The sequence below is a fragment of the Haemorhous mexicanus genome, chromosome 1, assembly GCF_027477595.1.
Source record: "Haemorhous mexicanus isolate bHaeMex1 chromosome 1, bHaeMex1.pri, whole genome shotgun sequence".
NCBI lineage: Eukaryota > Metazoa > Chordata > Aves > Passeriformes > Fringillidae > Haemorhous > Haemorhous mexicanus.
The window spans coordinates 53,471,276-53,491,920 of NC_082341.1; the positions used below are offsets into that span (position 1 = coordinate 53,471,276).

A 20,645-nucleotide genomic window follows, 5' to 3' on the forward strand; every position below is an offset into this window, starting at 1 on the left:
CTCTGTGGGGGTGGTGCACAGACCAATGGAAAAAGATCAGTTGGCTGTGTGGAGTAAACCCATCTGGACTGCTGGAATGTGGCAAGACACTGCTGTCTGGCTTGTAAAACTAAGTCATGGAGATGCAAGTGTACCCAAGAATCGGGCTACTGAAGAGCAATGCAACAATGGATGGGTGGACTGAGCTGCCAGGATTAGAGTGTCTCAGGTGGATCTGGACTGGCAGAATAAGGGTGAATTATTTCAGGGTCGGTGGGCCCATGATGCCTCAGATCATAAAGGAAGAGATGCAACTTGTAACTGATGGTGGATTTAAACATGGATCCTGTCTCTTGGATTATCCACAACTGTGAAATATGCACTGCAGTCAAGGAGGCCAAGTGCGTTAAGTCTCTGTGGTATGGGGGGACAATGGTTGAAATACAAATATGGGGAGGCCAGGGAGATTGTTTACAATACCCTCTCTCAAACCCACCAAGTAGTATGTACTTACAGCGGTGGAAACAACCACTGGAGATGTGCTCACTGCCTGTAATGCCATCCTGGGCCTTGAAGAACAAGTTCTGTGGCAACATGACACCCCAGAAAGAATTGAGTCAGACAACAGGACTAATTTTAAAAATCACTTCATAGACACCTGGGCCAGAAATCATGGTATGGAGTGGGTGTATCATATTCACTATCATGCACCAGCCTCTGGGAATACTGAATGGTAAAATGGGCTGTTAAAAAAACATGTAGAAAGCAATAGGTGGTGGAATATTCAAGCATTAGGATCTACATTTTGTGGAGGCCATCTGGTTAGTCCATACTAGAGGTTCCGCTAATTAAGCTCCTCCTGTGCAATTAAAACCTCCACATACCCTATAAGGGTGCAAAGTCATTGTGCTGCATATGAGGAATATGTTTGGAAAGAAGTTTGGCTAAGCCCTGCTTCAAGCCAATGTGGGATTGTTGTGCTCAAGGATCTGGGTGCACTTGGTGTGTAATGCAGAGTGACAGGGAAACATTACCTTGAAGGGATTTGATTTTTGGGTGAGAACAGTCTGTAATGTTGAATTGTATAATACTGGCTGCTGAATGACACTGCCACTGTATGCCATCAGCACCATGAACAGTGGATATGGACTGCTCCAGATACATCAATTGTGAGCTCCTGATGCAGCCTGCACCCACCCAACAGAACACCAGCCCTCCTGCCCTTGAGGACACCTAGGACAGATAGAATCAACAGTCATGGACTAAATCAACTCAATAGACGTCTTGGAGGGATGGCCATTGACGACAAAAATTACAATAGTGCTTGTAAACACATACAGATATATATATATATTTTCCGATATATTTGTATATAGTTGGAAAGTGTAGGATCTGGGCATAATGCAAATGGTATCGAATAAGGAGTGGGTACTGTTCTGGTTCCAAATAGGATAGGGTAATTTTTACAGCAGCCAGAGGAGGCATGGCTAGGACCTGGAGGTTATTTTGTACCACTTCACATAATTTTCCTGGGATGGGGGAAAGGCTTTCTTCTGGGTTGGGATAGTGTGGCAGCGGTCAGGTTGGGCTCCATGCTGAGCATCTGCATGTGAATCACTTGCTGTTCTCTTGTACAATTTTGCTATTCATATTGTTGCTATTACTGCTTGTTTTCTTACTGCATTGCTGTTTCCAAGACATTGTTCTTAAGTCTGTATCTTTTTTTTATGCCTTCAATTCTCCTTTCCAACTTTTCACTGCAGAGGAAATGGAATGGGTAATAGGGAGTGAGCAAGTAGTGAGTTTTGAGGTTTTTAGTGGGAGCACTAAATTGGAGAATACTGTCTCTAAACCATGATATTGAGAACTACTACTAGCCAAGGGGACTATGGTTGTAAGGAACCTGCTTGACCTAGGATTGGAAATTTATTTCCTTATGGTCATTTGTTGCAGATCCTTTCCTTTCCTTTCTGCTAAGTGTTCTTCAGAGACATAAAGCCCGACTTAACCTATATTAGAAAAGATCCCCTGCTCTGTTGATTTCCCAATATTTTGAGATGTGACATGGCACAGGTCTTTCTACACCAAGTGACCATGATGTAGGTATGAAAGATTCTAAGTACAAAACTGTTTTTTACACTCAACATCTATGAGCATTTCTTAAAGCAAACATCTTCCCTTAATTAATTAGTTCTACTAATGCATTGTAGCTAGCCATTAGGGAGATGCTCAAACAGCTTAGAAACCAAGTGTCTCTCTGAGCAGTCACAAAGGCAGGCAGGGGTTCTTTCCAAGATAATTAGCCACTGTGGTTTTTAGAAGGTCTAAGGAGTAAGAGAAGAATTATGAGCTGGCATTGAGAGATTTTTTTTCTGAGTGACACAGCTGACACAGTAAAGGAATGTTACTTAGAAATATTTCTGGTTTTAGTTTGTGTTTTACCCTGATATTTGTATATCAGGTTCCTAACATAAATCAGAATTGTTCTAAAATAGAAGGATACTATTGCTTGTTGTTCCACACAAAATCCTAACAGAAAAAATGCACCCCTTTTATGCATCTTATATTAACAAAAATAAGAATTCAGATCTTATATCCACACAAGCCTTTCTCTGCATATGTTTCCTGAATATATTAGCTTCTATTTGACATTAGTCAGAACACTGGCAAGAAGTTCTGCACAATTATAATGACCTGCTAATTTAAGTAAATTATTTTACAGTTTATTTTACAGGCTATTTAAATTTGAATGCTCTGTGGGGAGTACTGAAGCTGTGTCATCCTATACATATCTTCTCAACATAAAGCAATGTTATGGAGTGACTGAATTAAATTAATGGGCCTTTTGGACTGTGTGACTTGAAAAACTGGAAAACTGGGAAATATGGGGTTATAACACTTGATCTTCTACCATCTTGTGATTCAAGAAAAGGACTTTCACTTCTGAGGGCTGGTAGGCATGTTTGGATTTAGTGTTAACTACATTTTGTGTAGTTAAATTGTAAATGTAATCCAAAGGTAATGTGAAATGTTGTATTCACAGCATCATAGAATATCAGGTTGGAAAGAAGCTGAAGAATCATCTGGCTGGTCCAACCTTTCTTGGCAAAAGCATAGCCTAGATAAGATGATCCAGCATCCTATCCAGCTGAATCTTCAGAGTGTCCAATGCTGGGGAATCCACCGCTCCCCTGGGGAGATCATTTTAGTGGCTGATCTCGTTGTGAAAATTTTTTGTCCTTTCTCTAATCAGAATCTCTTCAGGAGTAACTTGTATCCATTACCCCATATCTTTCCATCTGCCTTCTTGTAAAGTGGGGGTCTCCATCTTCTTTGTAGCCACTCTTTAAATACTGGAATCTGGTGAAAAGGTCTCTTTTAAGTTTTCTTTTCTCAAGGCTTAACAATGCAGTTCTCTTAGCCCTTTCTTACATGACAGGCTTCCCAGTTGCTTCATCATCTCTGTAGCCCTTCTCTTGACCGTCTCCAGCCTATCCACTTATTTTTTTGCATGGGAGGACCAAAACTTAACACTGTGGCCTGGCAGGTGCTGACTAGAGTGGAATAATGATTTCATTATCTCTGCTGGTGATGCTGTTGTTGATGCAGCCCAAAATTCTGTTGTTTTCTTCACCAGAGAACCATAGAGTTCACTAGTATTAGATTGTAGTCCAACAGGACCCTCAAGTCCTTTACCACAGAGCTGCTCCCTAGCTGGGTTGTTCCCAGCCTGTGTTGTGGTCCTGGATTACATTTTCCCAGGGGTATCACCTTACATTTGTCCTTGTTAAACTTCATAAGGTTCTTGTAAGCCCACTCTTCCAGCCTATCCAGATCTACCTGCAGAATGACTCTCTCTTTAGAAGTGTTCCATTTTCCACTTGGTTTGGTACAATCAGCAAACTTCAGCAGGGTACACTTGATCCCATCATCCAGATCCACTTGAAAAGATATTAAGCAGCACTGGGTCCAGTATTGAATGCTGGAGTATCCCACTTGTGACAGATTGCTAGTTTGAAAAAATGCTACTTACCACAACTTGGTGACAGGCTGGGGCCTGTCAGCCAGTCCCCCACCTGCTGCATGGACCACTTGTCTATACTATAACGCATCAGTGTCTTTAGGAGGCTATTGGAAACCATATAAAAAGTCTTGGAGATATCCAGGTAGACAATGTCCACAGCTTGTCCCAACATCAACCAAGCAGGTTACTTTCTCATAGAAAACTGCTAGTGTTTCCTTTGGAAAAAATTACTAATCTGCATCCAGCCAGTATTATCTAAAAGATGTGCAAAGACCTGCAAGCCCAGAAAAATCAGTCCTGACACTGATGTTTGCTCATGAAAGATTTGCTATGAGAACTGAGCTCTCTAGAGAACTGCAGTGAGAAGCATTCTTGTGCTCAAGGGGTTTTTAGTTGGTGCACAGAAGTACTGAGAAAGCAGGGAAAGTTCTAATGAAAAATCACTGGAATCAAGATGCTTAATTCACTAAGTTCTCTTTGGACTATAACTTTTCCATTGAGACTCAAATTCTCCACAATTTATGTTAAAAAACCCCAATCTAAACAAAGTCCAAACTTAATTAAAGAAAGTAAAATGAGAGGCTTTTACAGTCATGACATAATATATGAAAAGTGCAATGTGTCTTGTCTTTTTAAAATTTCTTCTCAATTTTTTTCTCCAGGGTGACAAGGAAGCAGAACTAGGGCTGCCCTTCTCTCCTCTGTGTGATCGGACATCTACTATGGTTGCTCAGTCTCAAATAGGTATGTCCCTTTTGGTGTGTGCGAGGTAGCATCTTAAAAGAAAAAATTCATCTTCTCAATAGTATTAAGATCCTAGTGATTTAATTTGGAATTATGTTAAAAGAGGAAATAAGGCACAATGGCATTATTTTCCCCAGAACAACAATTCAAAGAGGAGACATTAAATTTATTTATTCCAATACAGTAACCAAATTACCTCTGATGTGTTTGCAGAAATAACTACAGTACCTAGTTATGACACTCACTCCACGATTTTGTGATTTGTGAAGACAGGGCACACATGAGAATATCATGTGAATGAATGTCGTTGGTGTATATAAAAATGTATTGTCAGTTCCTTTGATGACCTGGACAAAATATTTTATTCTTTTCACCCTTTTCCTCTTGATGCTTTACACAAACCATTATTTTTCACTGAAGTCAAGCAACTAGCAAATCTTCTTCTGTGACACCAATTCAGAAGAAGAGATCTTTTTACAGACTCACTAACAGCATTTTCTCTACCTCTCCTTCAGTTGCTGAGTGAAAAAGTAGGGGAAGCATGAGGCAACAAGCCTCACATTTAGTGAAAGAACAAGAAGGGCTAAGTGAAGTAAAACTATTTAGGGGCCGTGGAACAATGAAGAGAACATGGGAAAGGTGGATTTGTGGGTGGATTTTATACCTTCGAAGTAAATGAAGTAGATAGAAGAACATGTTCTAGCCTCAACTAGAGAATAGGTAGCCAAATGGAATGAAAAACAAAAGATAACATGGACGCTAAAATTGAGAGAACTGTAAGAAACAGAAAAACAGAAAACATATTAAAGAAAGCAAACAAAAATTTAAAGCGAGAAATTTCTCTCAAATAATGAAACGAAGATTTCCCTGAATCTAGGAAACTAGAAATTCATATCTTTAGCTAAGAGCTATTTCTGTTTAAAATTATTTCATTGTTCCTGGTAAGCAAGCCATTATCTCAGAGATAGCATCCCAGATTTTTCTGGCTTTGGAAATTTAGACAATTCACCTAAGAATCTGAGTTTGAAGAGCCCTATATAAGCCTGGCCTGGTTACCAGGCTTGTAGTATTTACTCCTCTGGAACAATAACCTACCATAAACTGTGTGTTCTGCCAGTAGCTTGGTGGAGGAAAGCAGCAACAAACTTGAAGTGCTACAGACTCAGCTAAAACTCATATTGAAGACTCCTGGACATAGGCTTATTGCTGTGCTGTGGGAGATATAAACTCTCCCTCTCTGTTTGCTGTGAGGGAAGGTACAGGTAGATACTTCTCTTACACATCTGTTTTATCAGCTTTCAGATATGTTCCTCACTCCTTACAGGGAAGAGGAGTTTTGTCTTCCCCAGGATCCCACTACATAGGGTTGTGTATGCTTGGGAACCTGTTTTCCTGGTCCTCTCCTTTTGGGCTCCTTTGCTCAGAAAGACCAGAAGAGGAAAGAATCTTCTGTTCTGATACCCCTTGTGTCAAGCCACTGCAAAATTATTGTTATATTAAACCACCAGAAATACAATTTACCTAGAGGCACTTGTCAATAGGCAAGGGCAAGCTTATTTAGTTATATACTATTTCATTTATGCAGTTCAGTAATCCATTGACATTAATAGACTACTCTTTATTTTTGCCTTCTCCCATTATAAAATTATTAATTTCTCAGTCTGCTGCACTTTTTGACAGTGTCTTTCTTTATGTACCTTTTTGCAACCTTTTTTTTTGTCCTTTTTTTTGTCCCTTTTGTCCCTAAATTGCAACCACCTGTTTTCTGGCTATCTGCTGAGATAAGACTTTCAAAGTTGTAGGCTAGATTCTCTTCCTTTCATTTATTTATTTACCCAATTAATAGTCTCAAAAATTTTTTTCCTGGAATAGTAATTATATTTCTTTGCAGAAGTAAGTTCTTACTGAATTCCAAATTGTACTATTATATGGTTGGACTTTATGATCTTAAAGGTCCTTTCCAATCTTAGTGATTCTATGACTGCCATCTGCACCAAGCACTAAGCCATCAATTCACACAAATTAAAACCTTTGTTCTTAATGAAATAGAATTGTGCTTTTGGTTTTATCAAGGACACAGCCTAGAAACTGTGTTCTAGTGGCTCAGTTTGTAGTTGCTGGTTTGCTGCTGTAAGGTCACTGTAGATGCAACAACAGTGGGCACACATTTTCATTAATTAAAGCTTCTCACAAACACAGATGGAAGGTTTTGGCAGTATGGTTTATGAAATTAAGAAATCCAACAGAAAAAACTCCTAAAAGGAAAGAACACGTCTCTCCTGTTGTGTCAGGTTATGAAAAACTTGTTCAGTTTAAACTGATAAATAAAAATGCCATGAATAAATTATTGAATTTTATTTTGAAAACCTATTAATGATAACAATGATGACCAATTTATCATCCTTTTTCTTATTCAATAGAATGGGAATGGCAAATATTTCTGTACCATAGTGAAGTACAAAAACTGGGAGAGAGCTTTGTTTGGAAGTCAAGCTGCTTGTTCACAGGGGGAGAGAAATAAACTGCAAAGAAAACCAGACCAAGACTTTAATATTTTCCAACAAGCATAAAACTTCTCTGGCTCAAACCCTAGGAAACTTGTATTACTGAAAATCAGCCTTTATAGTCATTGTCCTCTTTTGCAGCTGATAAATGCAAGGGTATGATTTTATTTTTGTCCTTTTACTGTCAAGAAACAAAAATGCACTTTCAGAAAATAGTGGATGAAGGCTGAAGAGTACATGCTGCTGATTTTTTGATTTATGGTGCACTTTAGAGAAACTGTCCTCTACCCACTTTTTACAATGTTGATGTTCACAGGTATAATGAATGAACACTAGGCATATGCCTGGAATTCACTCTTAGCATGCAGCATTAACTGGTAAAATCATCTTAGTCTCTAGCATACAGAAGTGTTTATCATGCTTATTCAGTTGAAGGAGAAAAAAAGGACGATAAACTGGTCATTACCATTAATAGGTTTTAAAACTCAGGCTCATTTGATATTCAGGGTTTTAAGTAGCAAACTAAATTACTGTATTTAAATCTCAGTATCTTCAGGTAAAGAGGAAGAGTAAACAAGGGGATAGAGGCACGTGGGAATATGGCAAAAGTTACATAATTTTTAACAAAGTCCTAATTTTTTTTCTACAATAGCAGATTATGATTCCAACTTTATTATAATCCCTATTTTAAGGTAACAGTTGAATAACTTATTCATGTTACAAGTAATTGAGGAAAAAATGCCACTTGCCATAGAAAAGTTATCCTCTGTATTTGAGTTTGTTTACCTGTGGTCCCTTTTGGCACTTCTGCTCATCTTTGTTGATGAGATGCAAGACCTCTCACAGGGAAAACTTGATTCTTAAACACAACTGTTTAATGTTTTTATGTGTAACTGTTCAGTATCTCACGAAACAGATCCCACCATATTGCTGCTGAAGTTAGTGACACATTCTTCTGTCTGGTACCAGAGATTTGCATGTCTCAAGGTTGTTAGTGGTGAAGGAGCAAATGGCAGTGGTATTACATGCTGAGCAGAATGACAAGATACTATGACTTGGGTTTCTTTGGTATTAAGAGGTAAATAAGTGTTTGAGTGAAGGATAATAGAAGAGACATATAGACAGCCAGACACACAAGTTTGTAAATCAAGTTCTCATTATCCTTAGGATTCCTGTGGCATGCTTAACACTGTTCTAAGTTGGTAAAATTTTCAGTGCTTAAAAAAATTACAGTTATTTTGCTGGGACTATCTGCTTTGTGGTCTAGCATACAATTTCTGGCTCAAGCTTTATGCTGCATGCATTTCTGATTAACTCCCTGGGAATTCTTTTTTTCCTAAATTTTATAGATAAGACTGATGCATTGTTATGGAGGCACATGATTCATGTGTTCAGATAAGACGGCATGTGTCCCCATATTTACAGACTATAACTTAAAAGTAACATTTTTTATTTGATTGTCATGAAAATACACCTAATAATCCATCCTTTTCAAAATTTAGCAAAAAGATGGGGAGGGAAATGGAACTAGGAGGATGCTCAACTGCCTTGCACTCAAGATGTGGATTGAAGCATGAATTCAGGTGCCTGAACTACATGATCACTTCTTCTTTTGTTGTTCATATTATTATCAAGAATCACCAGTAGCATAGAAACATATCATGACCTGCCCAGAAAAATTAAAATATTATTAATAAAAAACCAATTATTAATAATTTAAAAAAATCTAAAATTTGTAATAGTGGGGACTTGTAACAGTAGTAATTGTAACCTGAATTCGAATGTGCCTTAGGAGGGATCAAGGACTTTGTTGTTTTCTTGGGTACCTACAGCACAAAGTAATTTCATAAAGGAAGTGCTAAAACAATTAGGGAATTATGTAAGCTACTCACTTCCACATTTTATTCATGTATCTTGGGTTGTAAATGAACATGTAGCTTGGGATGTGTATTCTATTGCCATCTGTTACAGGTGGAGCAGTTATCTTCTGTTAACTGGGCCACCTGTTAAAACCAGGGGGGCAGTTTTCTTTATCTCTTCCACAACTAATCCTCCCTCCAGAAAATATCTTCTGTTAATGGACCATTGAGTCTTACTGCATGACTGAAAAAATTACATCATCCCATTGTGAAATGCTCCACCCAGGGGGAGGAGCCAAGCAGTCCTACCTGGATATAATCTGAGATTTGGAACACCACAATCAGCCTTTTCCACTGGATTCCCAGAGGAAGACCAGGCCCATCTTCACCACCTCTGGATCTTCAGAAGAAAACTACATCCTTCTACAGGATCACTGCTTTCAACAGAACCACATCTATCACTCCAGGAGGACTGCAGCCTCCATTTAATCAGACTACTACCAGTACCCTGACAGTGAGTCAGGTCGTATTCTTACTCCGTCAGTGCTGTTTTGTATTACTGCATTTTTATTTCACTTTTATTTTTTTCCTAATAAAGAACTGTTATTCCTACTCCCATATCTTTCCCCAAGAGCCCCCAATTTCAAAATTATAATAATTCAGAGGGAGGGGGTTTACATTCTTTATTTCAAGGGAGCCTCCTGCCTTCATTAGCCGACACCTGTCTTTTCAAACCAAGACATCATGCAATTCACATTTTCCTTCATCTCATAACCTTATGTCCACAGAGCTCTTCAGTCTGCATTTACCATCATTCAGATCAGACCCATATTCATTTATGTCAAACTATATACTGAAGTAGAAAATATTTTGGTCTTTATTTTTTCCCTTTTTTTATTATTAAAATTTTTGGGAAAAGCATCTATATCTCTTTTATCATCAACAAGAAAAAACTGGCCAAGCACTGAGGAGAGAGAATTCACAGCAACAATGTTGTAAGTAAGGGAAGTTAAAGGTTTCTGGTATTATTGCTGTTTCTTCTTTGAGAGAGTTCTTCTTTGAAGGTGGCCTTTAAGTTTTATCGAAATATACTAGGAATTTGACTTCAATATCACACTACTCCTCTCATAAAACAAGTCTTGATGAGTTTATGTTCTGATTTGTCAGAATTTCTCTCCAATGTTTAAATAGGTTCCTATCATTGTATATTGAGGGTCTTGGGTCAGGGATTAATGTATAATTTAGTTTTCCCTTTCTAGTATTTGCCTGTCCTTCTTTCAAGGTATAATTTTTTACAGTCATTTACAGTGTGGCCATCTGTATTCACTGAAGCAGGGACTCCACATAAATCTTCCTCTTGCCTGCTTGATTCTGCTTGTGTTTCTGCTCAGGTTTCATTGATTTTATTGTGGAACCCACCTTTACTGTGCTGACCGACATGACAGAGAAAATTGTGACTCCTCTAATTGATGAAGCTTCCCTCTCTGGCATGTCTGGATTTAGGCATTCCAGGTGAATAACCTTGCACCCTGTTCCTTCACTCTATGAGTTGCCATTGCAATCAGCTGCCCTGATTTCCCCTCTCTTCAGTGTACGTCTTTCTTGTAGCTTAAAGGCCCATATCTGCATTGTCAATGCTGCAGCTCACCTCATGAGGTGACTTTGTACAGGGAAAGTACAGCCTGGAGGAGGTCCAAGAGGGAGAAGGGTGGCATCAGCCTGAGTCATACCTTCTAAGTCATAGAGCACAAACGGCTGTAGCCATGCAATCAGATACACTTTCAGCGCTCTCTTAGTCACTGTCAGAGAGAATGTAATGAGAGTAATTGGGAGGCACTTGTTTCTCCACACCTAGAAGTATGAATGGGATTGAAACAGAAATGATAGCTGGAAAGAATAAGCACACTTTTGTGACAGTATTTAGGGTTATGCAAATGTGCAAAGAATCACCACAATTCACCTGGAGTTTAGGTGCAGGAAGTCTTGGACCATTCAACCTGCACTGCTGTTTTAGAGATACTGCTCTTTTAGTAGTTTAGTTGACAAGGCATATCTTGGAATTCAAATGCCACGTGGCTAGTAATCCCTAGAGTAGGGCTATCAAGTCAGGATTCACTCTCCCAGGTGACTTCTTTGCTCTTGGGCAAACAAAGACCAAACACTAATATCTTTCTATGTCAGTAATCTTGCTGCCTTTGTTAAAATGTTCACAATAAAGCATTAAAAGTGAACTGTAGGATCTATAACAGAAATGAATACCTAAGCTTCAGGTGAGGTCCCCAAGCCCTTGACAGAGATTGACCTGTGCCTAATATCCGCCATTGGTGAAATTTAAGGAGACTCCTTCTGTGACATATTTGATTTCTAAAATTGGCTGACTCTCCACTAATATTTAGAGAGTGGAGATACACAAAAAAAGTAGTTATAGCACTTGGTGAGAATGAATGCCAAAAATAAGACGGGGAAAAGCAGCCCTTTATTTCTAATACTGGCTCAGGTTGTACTCTTTGCTTTAACATTGGTTGGCCTGGGGTGGGAGAGATGGGAAGAATAAGGGATTCAAGCTTAGTTTTTCCAGGGTAGCTCTGTTATCTTTCAATAATTATTTTTTCTAAGCTGTATTTGAGTGTATGGGATGCTGATTTCTTCTTTGTTATACTATGTCCTAGTTTGAATAGCATTAGAACCTCTGAAGTAAAAAGATCAAGTGTCAAGAGCACTGGGTCCGAAGGAAGTGCCTCACTCAACTGCTCCATACTCACTGTGGACTTCAAATGTTTTAAAGCCACCTGGACTGAGGTGGTACAGCAGAACAGGGAGAAATGGAAAGCACAAGCCACCAAAGGTAACAGCCAGGCTTCTTAGTGAAAGAATAAAATTCTGTTGACCTCTTTTTCCTCAAACTCACCTTCAGTCTAACCATTCTCAAACTGTTAGTTGGAAAAAATCCACCTATTGAGTTCAATAACCCACTCTGAATTCAGAAAGATAGGAACATTGTGACTCATCTATGCCTTATATTCTTCTTATGCTGTGTAAGTGTACCTAACAAAGAGAATGTGAACAATGGGAAGAGAAAAATATTTAAAGGGAATTCCCCTAAAGTCACAGATCAGACTCGGTGCAAAAATATTGGAATGGTATTTGTAAATATAGATTTATCTACATTTATAGATAAATGTAGATAAATATAAAAGATATATAGATGAAAATAGATAAATATTTTTACATATTTATTCATCATTCAAGTTGAAAGGGAGTGGTACTTTTAGAGATGGATGGTAGTTGGGGGATAGTTCACAGGAGAAGGACAGAATATTCTCTATTCACAGCTGGTTCATATTGCTGGTGATAGCTTGGAAAATTAATTAGGAAGTAAGCTGAAACTTACTGTGTGATGTCATTGGTCTGGGAAGGACTGCTAACATTTCAGAAGAATATAAGGGCTGTATTGGTTGAAGGTTGACCAGGGTTCAATACTGCCATGAAACTGAAAAACATCCTGACCAACATCCCACCACCACTGAAAAAAACCAACAAAGCAAAGCAACACTCCCCCCATACACACACTATAAAACTCCTCAAAAGACTTTGCTACTAAGACCCCTTTGGCATTCTTCTCATCTTTTCAGCAGTGACAAGGCCTTCAGTGTTATTCTGTGTCCAGTTTTGGCCACTGCAGTTGAAAAAACATACGAACCAGTTGTAGACAATGCAGAGTGCAGCAATGAAAATTATGCTAACTTGTTTATAGCTAAGAAAGTGTATAGCTGAAAATATTTTTTTGAAGACTACTGCAGCTGCAAAATAAGGAAACTACTTTTTATTCAAATATCCTGGACCATTAAGAGGAGAAACAAGTGGCAGGTTATTATAGACATTATTATAATGTCTAATAAGTTAGACATTAGCAAATCTCTATTATTAGAGCTCTTTTGGAAATATTGAGAGCCATCTTTTAAGAATTATTTAGGTATAATTTTCCCTCAGCTCAAGGGTATGAATGATTGCACAATCCTAGAGCCCTTAAGTGATTTAGACCAGATTTGGAGCAAAAAAAGTAGGAATATATCACTGTTTTTCTTTTCTCCATGAAACTGTGATACAGTTTATTCTCTGATCTGAATGGTCATTGCTCAATCCCTTATTTAATGGAGTTGGTTTATATCATATAAATGGAAGGAGTTTGATTTTAATGCAATATGTGACCGTGACTTTAGGGATTTGGCACAGTTCTCCAAAGTGCCAGAGCAGATTTTTCCTCTCCAGCTGAAAGACCTGCCTAAAGATTCAGGAAATCATGTATTATTCAAAACAAGTTTTCCTTTGTGATTAAAACTTGCCATTAACGAAAAACACTTTATAGGCATTCCACAAAGATGAAAACAAAAGCATAATTCAAAATCTATTTCCCAGGGAATTTTTTTTTTGGTTGGTTTTGGTGCTTTTGTGTGTGGGTTTTTGTTTTTTTTTTTTCTGGTGTGTGTTTTGGGTTTTTTTTTTTTTTGCTTGTTATTGTTTTGTTGTGGGTTTTTTGTTTGGTTGGCTTTGTTTTTTTGTTTTATTTAATATCTAGCAGCTCCCTATAGACCAAATTAAAGTTAACCAAAAACACAAAGCATGTAACATGTTCAGTGTCTTGCGGTATAAGAGTGATGAGTGAGTGAAGTTACAATTTAGGTAACTAGTTTTAAGAATTTAATTTCACCATGTACCATATATATTTTCTTGACTAAGCATAAACTGTATAAAAATCCTATGTGCAAGACAGACCTGTGAGGGACTTTTACATAATTTCTGTGTTTCTAGGTACATTTAGCAGTACAAGCATGCATATTTTTTTTAATCCTGGAAGAGTTATACAAACATACAGCCCAGCATATCTTTGTATGGGCTAAGGACTAATTAACTGGTTTTGGACTCCAGATCACTTGCATCAGTATCCTTCCTCAAATGCTATTTTCTCTTGACTTGCAGCAAGTTTCTGCATCACCCTCCTTGTGTTGAAGCAAGGCCTACCACACATCAGGGGCTGAAATTGCTGACCCTTGACAAACTGGTGTCTTGCAGTCCAGATGCATTGGCAATAAAAACAATTATTATTAAGAGAATACAGAAACATTTACTGTTTGTTGACAGCAAATAGTAATTGGGGATCAGAAATGAAGGAACCTATTAGCGCTATTTTTGTAGCTAATACTATAATAAATTATTTGTAAAATACTGTATTCCCTTTGGTAATGGCATTGTCCCTAGAAGACTCGGTGAGCTGTTTTTACCCTCAGTATGATATTTATAAAAAATTTCTCATTCTGTGTGAGAAATTTGAGATCATTACTGATTGGGTGGTTTTTTTTTGCCTAAATGGTCATCATTAAAGAGCAACAAACAGAAGAACTAACAAAACAAATGCTCCAATGTACAAAGCACCATTTAGATAAAGTATTTTCTGACACTACTTTTGACAAGAGACACTTATCCAATGGTGTTGTAGCAGGCCCAATTCTCCCGAAACAAAGTTCTGTCCTGTGGTTCAGGTGCAGAATAAAGCTTTTTTTTCAGATCGCCAAATGAGAGGAATCATTCTGTATGCCATGAGACCCTGAGATTAGCTCAGTTGTTTAGAGCATGAGCTTGACCTCTGTATGGCTCATTCACTTACAAGTTGCATTCTATGGATCCCTTCAAACTCAGAATATTCTGTGAAATCTGTGAGACATCCCTACAGCCTTCAGTAGCTAGTATCTCTTTTTTGCCATTCAAGAATTTTGAGTTCACCTTTTCAAGGTGTTGTGATTTGAGGGGAAATGAGTTTTTTTGGGATGGTGTGGTCACGCCCATCGGTGTCCAGATTTTAATATTGGCACCTGGTTTGTCCACTGAGGGCATGGATACGCCTCTGAGAACACAGGGGGTTAAAAGCTGTGAACTCCCACTGAAAGCTCCTTTTGAGTTCCGGTCTTGGAAGAGAGTGGATCTTTCCCTGCCCTGCCCGGCTCCGAGCTGGGCGGGGGGTTGAGGGGAGCCATGCGGCCAGAGGGAGGTAGGCCAGGCCTGGGCCGAAGGGTGGAGAAGCACTGCAAGGCTTCGGGCAGCCATCCCCCATCCCCCCCCCCCCCCCCCCCCCCCCCCCCGGAGGGAGAGAGAGAGAGAGAGAGACAGCGCCTGTGCCTGTGATAGCGCGGCTGGAGTGAAGGAGAAGGGGGGGGTGCCCAGCAGGGCAGCCAGCCGTGAGAGTTCATGAACCAAACCGGCAGAGCCTGGGACTTTTAACCCTTCTTGGGATGATGGATACCTTGCAAATGCTGATTCCTCCTGGAGTTGGTGAGATTGAGAGAAGTTGAGAAGAATTCTAGGTGGGAGGAGATGATGGAGTGGCTTTTGGCTGGACTCTTCTTGGATAGCCATGGGCAGAACCCTTGAGTTCCTGTGACACAGAGACTGCATTCTAGGGGGAGGCAATGGCTCAGAGCCAGGAGAGTGCGGTGATGTGAAGGTGTGTGAACAGAGACGACGGGTGAGGAGGGTGGTGGTGGTGCCCTCCGTCTTCGATGAAGAAGAGGAAGATGATCTCTGTTCGAGAGACCCCTCAGCCCCAGGGGGTGAAACAGGGGGGGGACAGGTGTCCCAAAAGGAGAGGGACTGTGCTCTTTTTTGGAACTGGACAAAGCATCCTTAAAGGGAAAAACCCTAGAAGCAGCTCTGGTCCATGTGCAGTGGTGAGAGCACTGGACATGGAAGGAAGAGGTCACCATGGCAAAATGTTCTCCGGGCGGTGCCACACGTGACACGGAAACACGAGAAGTTTCAACTGTTTCCTGGGTGAAGTCTGTGGTGCAAGAGGGACTCCTCTCTTCTCAAAGAATTGAGAATTGATTATCCAAAGGGTGGTAACGGAATTAGGAAATTTGGTGGGGGGAGGAGGAGGAAATTTGGAAGGTTTTCATCCTGTGTTCTGTGTGTTTTTCCCTGTAGCTTTAGGTTAATAAAGTTTTTTTCCTTTCAATCATAAGTTGGAGTCTGCTCTGCTCTGTCTCTGATCACATCTCACAGTAGATACCAGGAAAAGAGGTATTCTCATGGAAGCAGTGGCATTTCGCCAGGCTCAAACCATGACATAAGGTGAACTTTAAATGGGGAGAAAAGGACATACGCATAAAATACATTTAGGACAACCAGGGTTGTCCCCTGAAAACCAGTTGTTATCAGAATATTTTGCTAAATGTTCTCTTATGTTCTTTTTCCATTGTCAGATCAGTTCCTGTATTTATCTAAGTAAATTTGTTTGCATGTGAAAAGCTGAAGTAGATTTAGATACATGAGTTGTTCTTGTCAAATTGACTGACAGTTGTGACTTCTTTCCTTGCTTGGCTTCTCTCTTTGCTGAGGATGCAGAAGAAAAGGCTAAGAGAGAAGCAGAGGAAAATGCTTATCAGGCAACAGAAGAAAAGGAAAGAGATGAACAGGATGGGAAGCCAGGTGAAGATGTCACAGAAGCAAAGACAATAAAGAGCAAAGAACCAAATCCTGGGGAAAGCAAAAAGACAGAGTCCAGTAAGAATCCTGTAAATGGGACTTGGCAAAGTGGTATGAGCAAACATGAAGCCTATCAAGGGAAAAACACATCTAGGACAGACAAGAAAATGGATCCTCATCATACTGTAGGAGAAGAGAAACAGCATGTCCAGAATGGTGAGTTCTCTTCTTCTACTGAAGCATAAATCCAGCCCTAAAACCAGTAACTCACTTTAGTGGTGGGGGAACCTGATGTCCTGAAAAAGCATTTCTGGGCCTGGAGTCTATTCCTGAACATAGGCATTTCTCACCTATATATGGGAATCAGAAACTAAATTAAATTCCAAGCAGTGTTCTTCTGTAGATGGGGTTCACCATCCCTGCTTGGAGAAAAGGAAAAATTAGTTTTTTCATGGAACTGCAGTAGCCTCTATGATACAGAGCATGGAAAGCTGAAACAAATAACCTGCTTCAATGAACTTTGGCTTCTCCTGTCTGTTACTCAAGCATTGACAAAGTTGGCTTCTAAACTCATTTTAAAGCCAGTTAAAGGCATCTTTAAATTTTTCTCCACTGCTTTTTTAGGATTAATTTTAACTATCCTTCCTTTGTTCAGTTTATTTTTTTATGAGGACAATCACTAGCCTTTATTTCTTGAGGGTTTTTTGGACAGAAATGTTATTCCAGTTTTTTTTAACTTGCTGTGGAACTGAGTTAAAATAAGAATCCTATTCTGCACCCAAAAAAAGGTGGAAAAAAATGTCTGAAAATTCAGTTAAACATTAAAAAAACTTATTAAACCCAACAGAAGAGATCACTTGTATCTTGGCTCTTTCCTGCACTGCTCCTGCTCCCTGGAGCCAGTATCAAAAAACAGCATTACAGCCACATGTGTCTTGTCACAAACTTGGCTAGTATCGTGCAGTCCAAAAGCAGCAGAAAAACCACTTAGAAGCCTCCTTTTAGAAAAAGATTGAATGGGCATTTAGGCTTTGACAGTCCAGGCTCAAGCAGTGAGTTTAGATGGCAGGAGATGCAGAAATTCGGTTTAAAACATTCCTGATATTATTCTTAGGGTTGCTGGCCTTTCCCAGTAATTTCTTTTAATTAAGGTTTTTTTTTAGATTGGAAGGGTTGTGGGATGAAAGCTGTCATTCTAATGTATGGGATTTTTCTTCAGACAGTGTTACATGTGTGAACATGAATGGGCCCCTCAGGAAGACAAAAAGATCAGTGACATATGAAATGCAAGTTAAACTGCACCAGACTTTTCTTCTGCAATCTTTTGTTTTGCATGCTTCTAGCAATATGGGAACTAAGTGTGCTCTAGTGATTTTGCTAGTACTTTTTTCGACATGCGTCTTTGCCGCAGGTGTCAAAAGTGTTCTGAAAGGAATTATAATGATTTCTGAAAATTAGTGTCTTCCTCAGGGAAAGAAATTCTTCTCCTTTATTTATGGGATAAGGCCTTTATGAGAAGCAATGACTGCAGAGTCTCTGGGAACTGATGAAATCTCAACATTCATATGTCTAGATTTACCACAGCTTCCTTTATGCCTGTATGTTAATATCTCATCTAATGTATTTGTCTGATTATTTCTCTGCCTCTGTAATCCCTTTCAAAAAGATCATTACAATCATTATTCTGCTCTGCTGCTGGCAGTATGACAGGGTAGATATTGCATTTTACTTAAAAGTCCTCTTTTCATAAGATTCACTGAAAGTTCAGAAATTGTGTTATCAGGTGAGTTTAAAGTCTCTCTGTCCTACTCTGCCCTGTGCCTTCTCTGAGAGATCAAACTCTGAAACAGTGCATGTGTAGACATTCAGCATTTTTTCGTGCACTCACTTAGGGTCAAGCAACTTGTTCATGCAATGGTCAAAAAAGCTTTGTTAGCTCATCATTACCATCAGCTGTGGGATGGTGGAGGAAATGCAAGAATACTTTTGTGTTTTGCTCTGTGCATATTAGTTTCAGTTGAAGGCTATGCCCTTTTTTTGTTTTAAGACCACCTTAATCAAACAGACAACTAAACTCTGTTGGATCTGCTCATAGCCTCTCTGTATAAAGACCCCAAGTCAGTGGCAGTGTGATCAGCTGAGGAGGGTGCTGCTTGTCCTGTATCATCTTGCATTCATTTTTTTTTTTTCCTACCCACACAGTGAGCTTAGGAATATAAACATGAAAAATTCTGAATAAAAACTGAACAGAACATGCTTTAGTTCCATCTTGTTAAGTATTTTAAGGTTTGAAAACCGTTCCTCTTTTATACTATGATGAAACTTAATTGGAGAGAGAGACTGATCCAGTACCTTTCAAGAATAATGAATATGCTAATGGTTAAGGCACATTGTGGAAGAGGGAGACCTAATTTCTCTACAATTTTTCTTTATTTTAGCTCTTCCAAAAACAAATATCCACTGCTCATGAGTATTTGGAAGGCAGATAATATCCTCTTTAACACTTAATACCTTTAATCTTGATCCAAAGGCTGGGAAGTAATTATAGTACCAAAAATAGTAATACAAATGGAATAAGCATCACTATAATACAGCCTCACATGTACAAAATTCTGAAGAGAGACTTTGACAGCTTTTTATGTTGAGGTGTGCATCACAAAAGGAAAAAGACCCTTCTTGCTGTTTGGATACTGCAGCTGAAATAGCTCTGTTCTGCTACAGCTTTCCATTTAAGTTTTTATTTGATCTAGCATTCAACATTCTCATTCAATGAAGGGATGGTCTGGTAAGGTCTGATGTGCTTTGCTGTATGGCTAATAGAGAACCAAAAAAAGAGTCACTCTTGTTTGACATTCCTAGCTTCATAAAATACACCCCATCTTAAGTTGTTATTTTCATTCTGCAAGAACCATTGCTCTGCCAAAGGCCTTGATTTTTTTGTTTGCTACATAGACTCTGAAGGCAATTGTCAATGCTAGGTATTGATCGTTGCCTTCAGAGTCTATGTAGCAAACAAAATTAATTGATCGTATTGATCATCCCTGATACCAACACAAACGAATCATGGATAAAAGGAATCTGGTAAGAGAAAATAAGGCAAAATTACATAAGCATGTTAGGGTATCTAAGATGGTTCTTTAAAACAGATACTTATGATGAAGCCTTTCAGATTCTTATTTCTTTGGAAAGCATGAATGTTTCAGACTCTGAAATGAAGCTTATGATCAAGTTTTTAATGGCCAACATACAGTCAGAGGCATTGTGAGTTTTTATATTCCTTTAAAAGGTTTTGATAATTAGAAGAAATTTATAAGTAGATTTTAAAACTTGCTTATCTGTAGGAATTGGATACATTTTTTCTGGTGCTTTGTTCTATGGAAATGTGTTAAGTTCTTTTTGAACTCAGACCTTTCCTACTAAGGAACAACATCTTTGGTGTTGCAATTTCATTGAGTTACAAGCATTAAAATGCACTCTGCATGCATTAAAATGCTTACAGTGTTAATTATTGCTTCTTTCTAGGTGAATTAAAGGAAGACAACAAATTGGATGGAAAAGGTAAGTGTAGTGTGAGGGATGAATCAAAGAAAACAGATGGTAAGGACAACATTTTATTGCATGTTTGACACCCATTTTTATATGCAATCTATTGTTTCCTAAACATCTCCAGTTTGTTCTAAAACCAAAAAATTTGTGTGGTAACCAGAAACAGACTTAACAGAAACAGTCATTAGATTTGAAAAATGCCATTGAAGCATTATGAGGGAAAAATCATTCCTTTCACATAATGTTTAGTACTACTAAGTTCTGCTGGTAAGCTTTATCCATCAAATTTTGTGCAGACCCTGAAATAAAAATCCTGGATTATTAGAATTGCTTAATAGGAAATGTAGATTTGTGAGATTCTATCCTTCTGACTTTGTTCTGGCCATATTCTTCTGTAAGGACAGGATACATTGGACACGAAGAAAGCAGAATGAAAAAAAAATGCTGCACAAGAGGTTCTATTAAGGATATTATTGAAAATGGAGACTGCTGAAACAACTTTAAATTGTAGCA

At 38.8% G+C, this 20,645-nt stretch overlaps 1 protein-coding gene across 3 annotated transcripts in view; it reads left to right on the forward strand.

Moving 5' to 3' along the window:
* PDE1C (phosphodiesterase 1C) overlaps positions 1-20,645 on the forward strand; it is a 119,760-nt gene that overhangs the window by 96,459 nt on the left and 2,656 nt on the right. For 2 of the 3 annotated variants that reach the window (XM_059849530.1, XM_059849539.1), the window contains 5 exons: positions 4,666-4,747; positions 10,502-10,622; positions 11,780-11,955; positions 16,506-16,802; positions 20,109-20,144. In XM_059849530.1, the coding sequence (XP_059705513.1) occupies positions 4,666-4,747; positions 10,502-10,622; positions 11,780-11,955; positions 16,506-16,802; positions 20,109-20,144 (712 nt within the window). The remainder of the gene's footprint in view (positions 1-4,665; positions 4,748-10,501; positions 10,623-11,779; positions 11,956-16,505; positions 16,803-20,108; positions 20,145-20,645) is intronic. The other variant, XM_059849549.1, reaches the window with a different exon arrangement.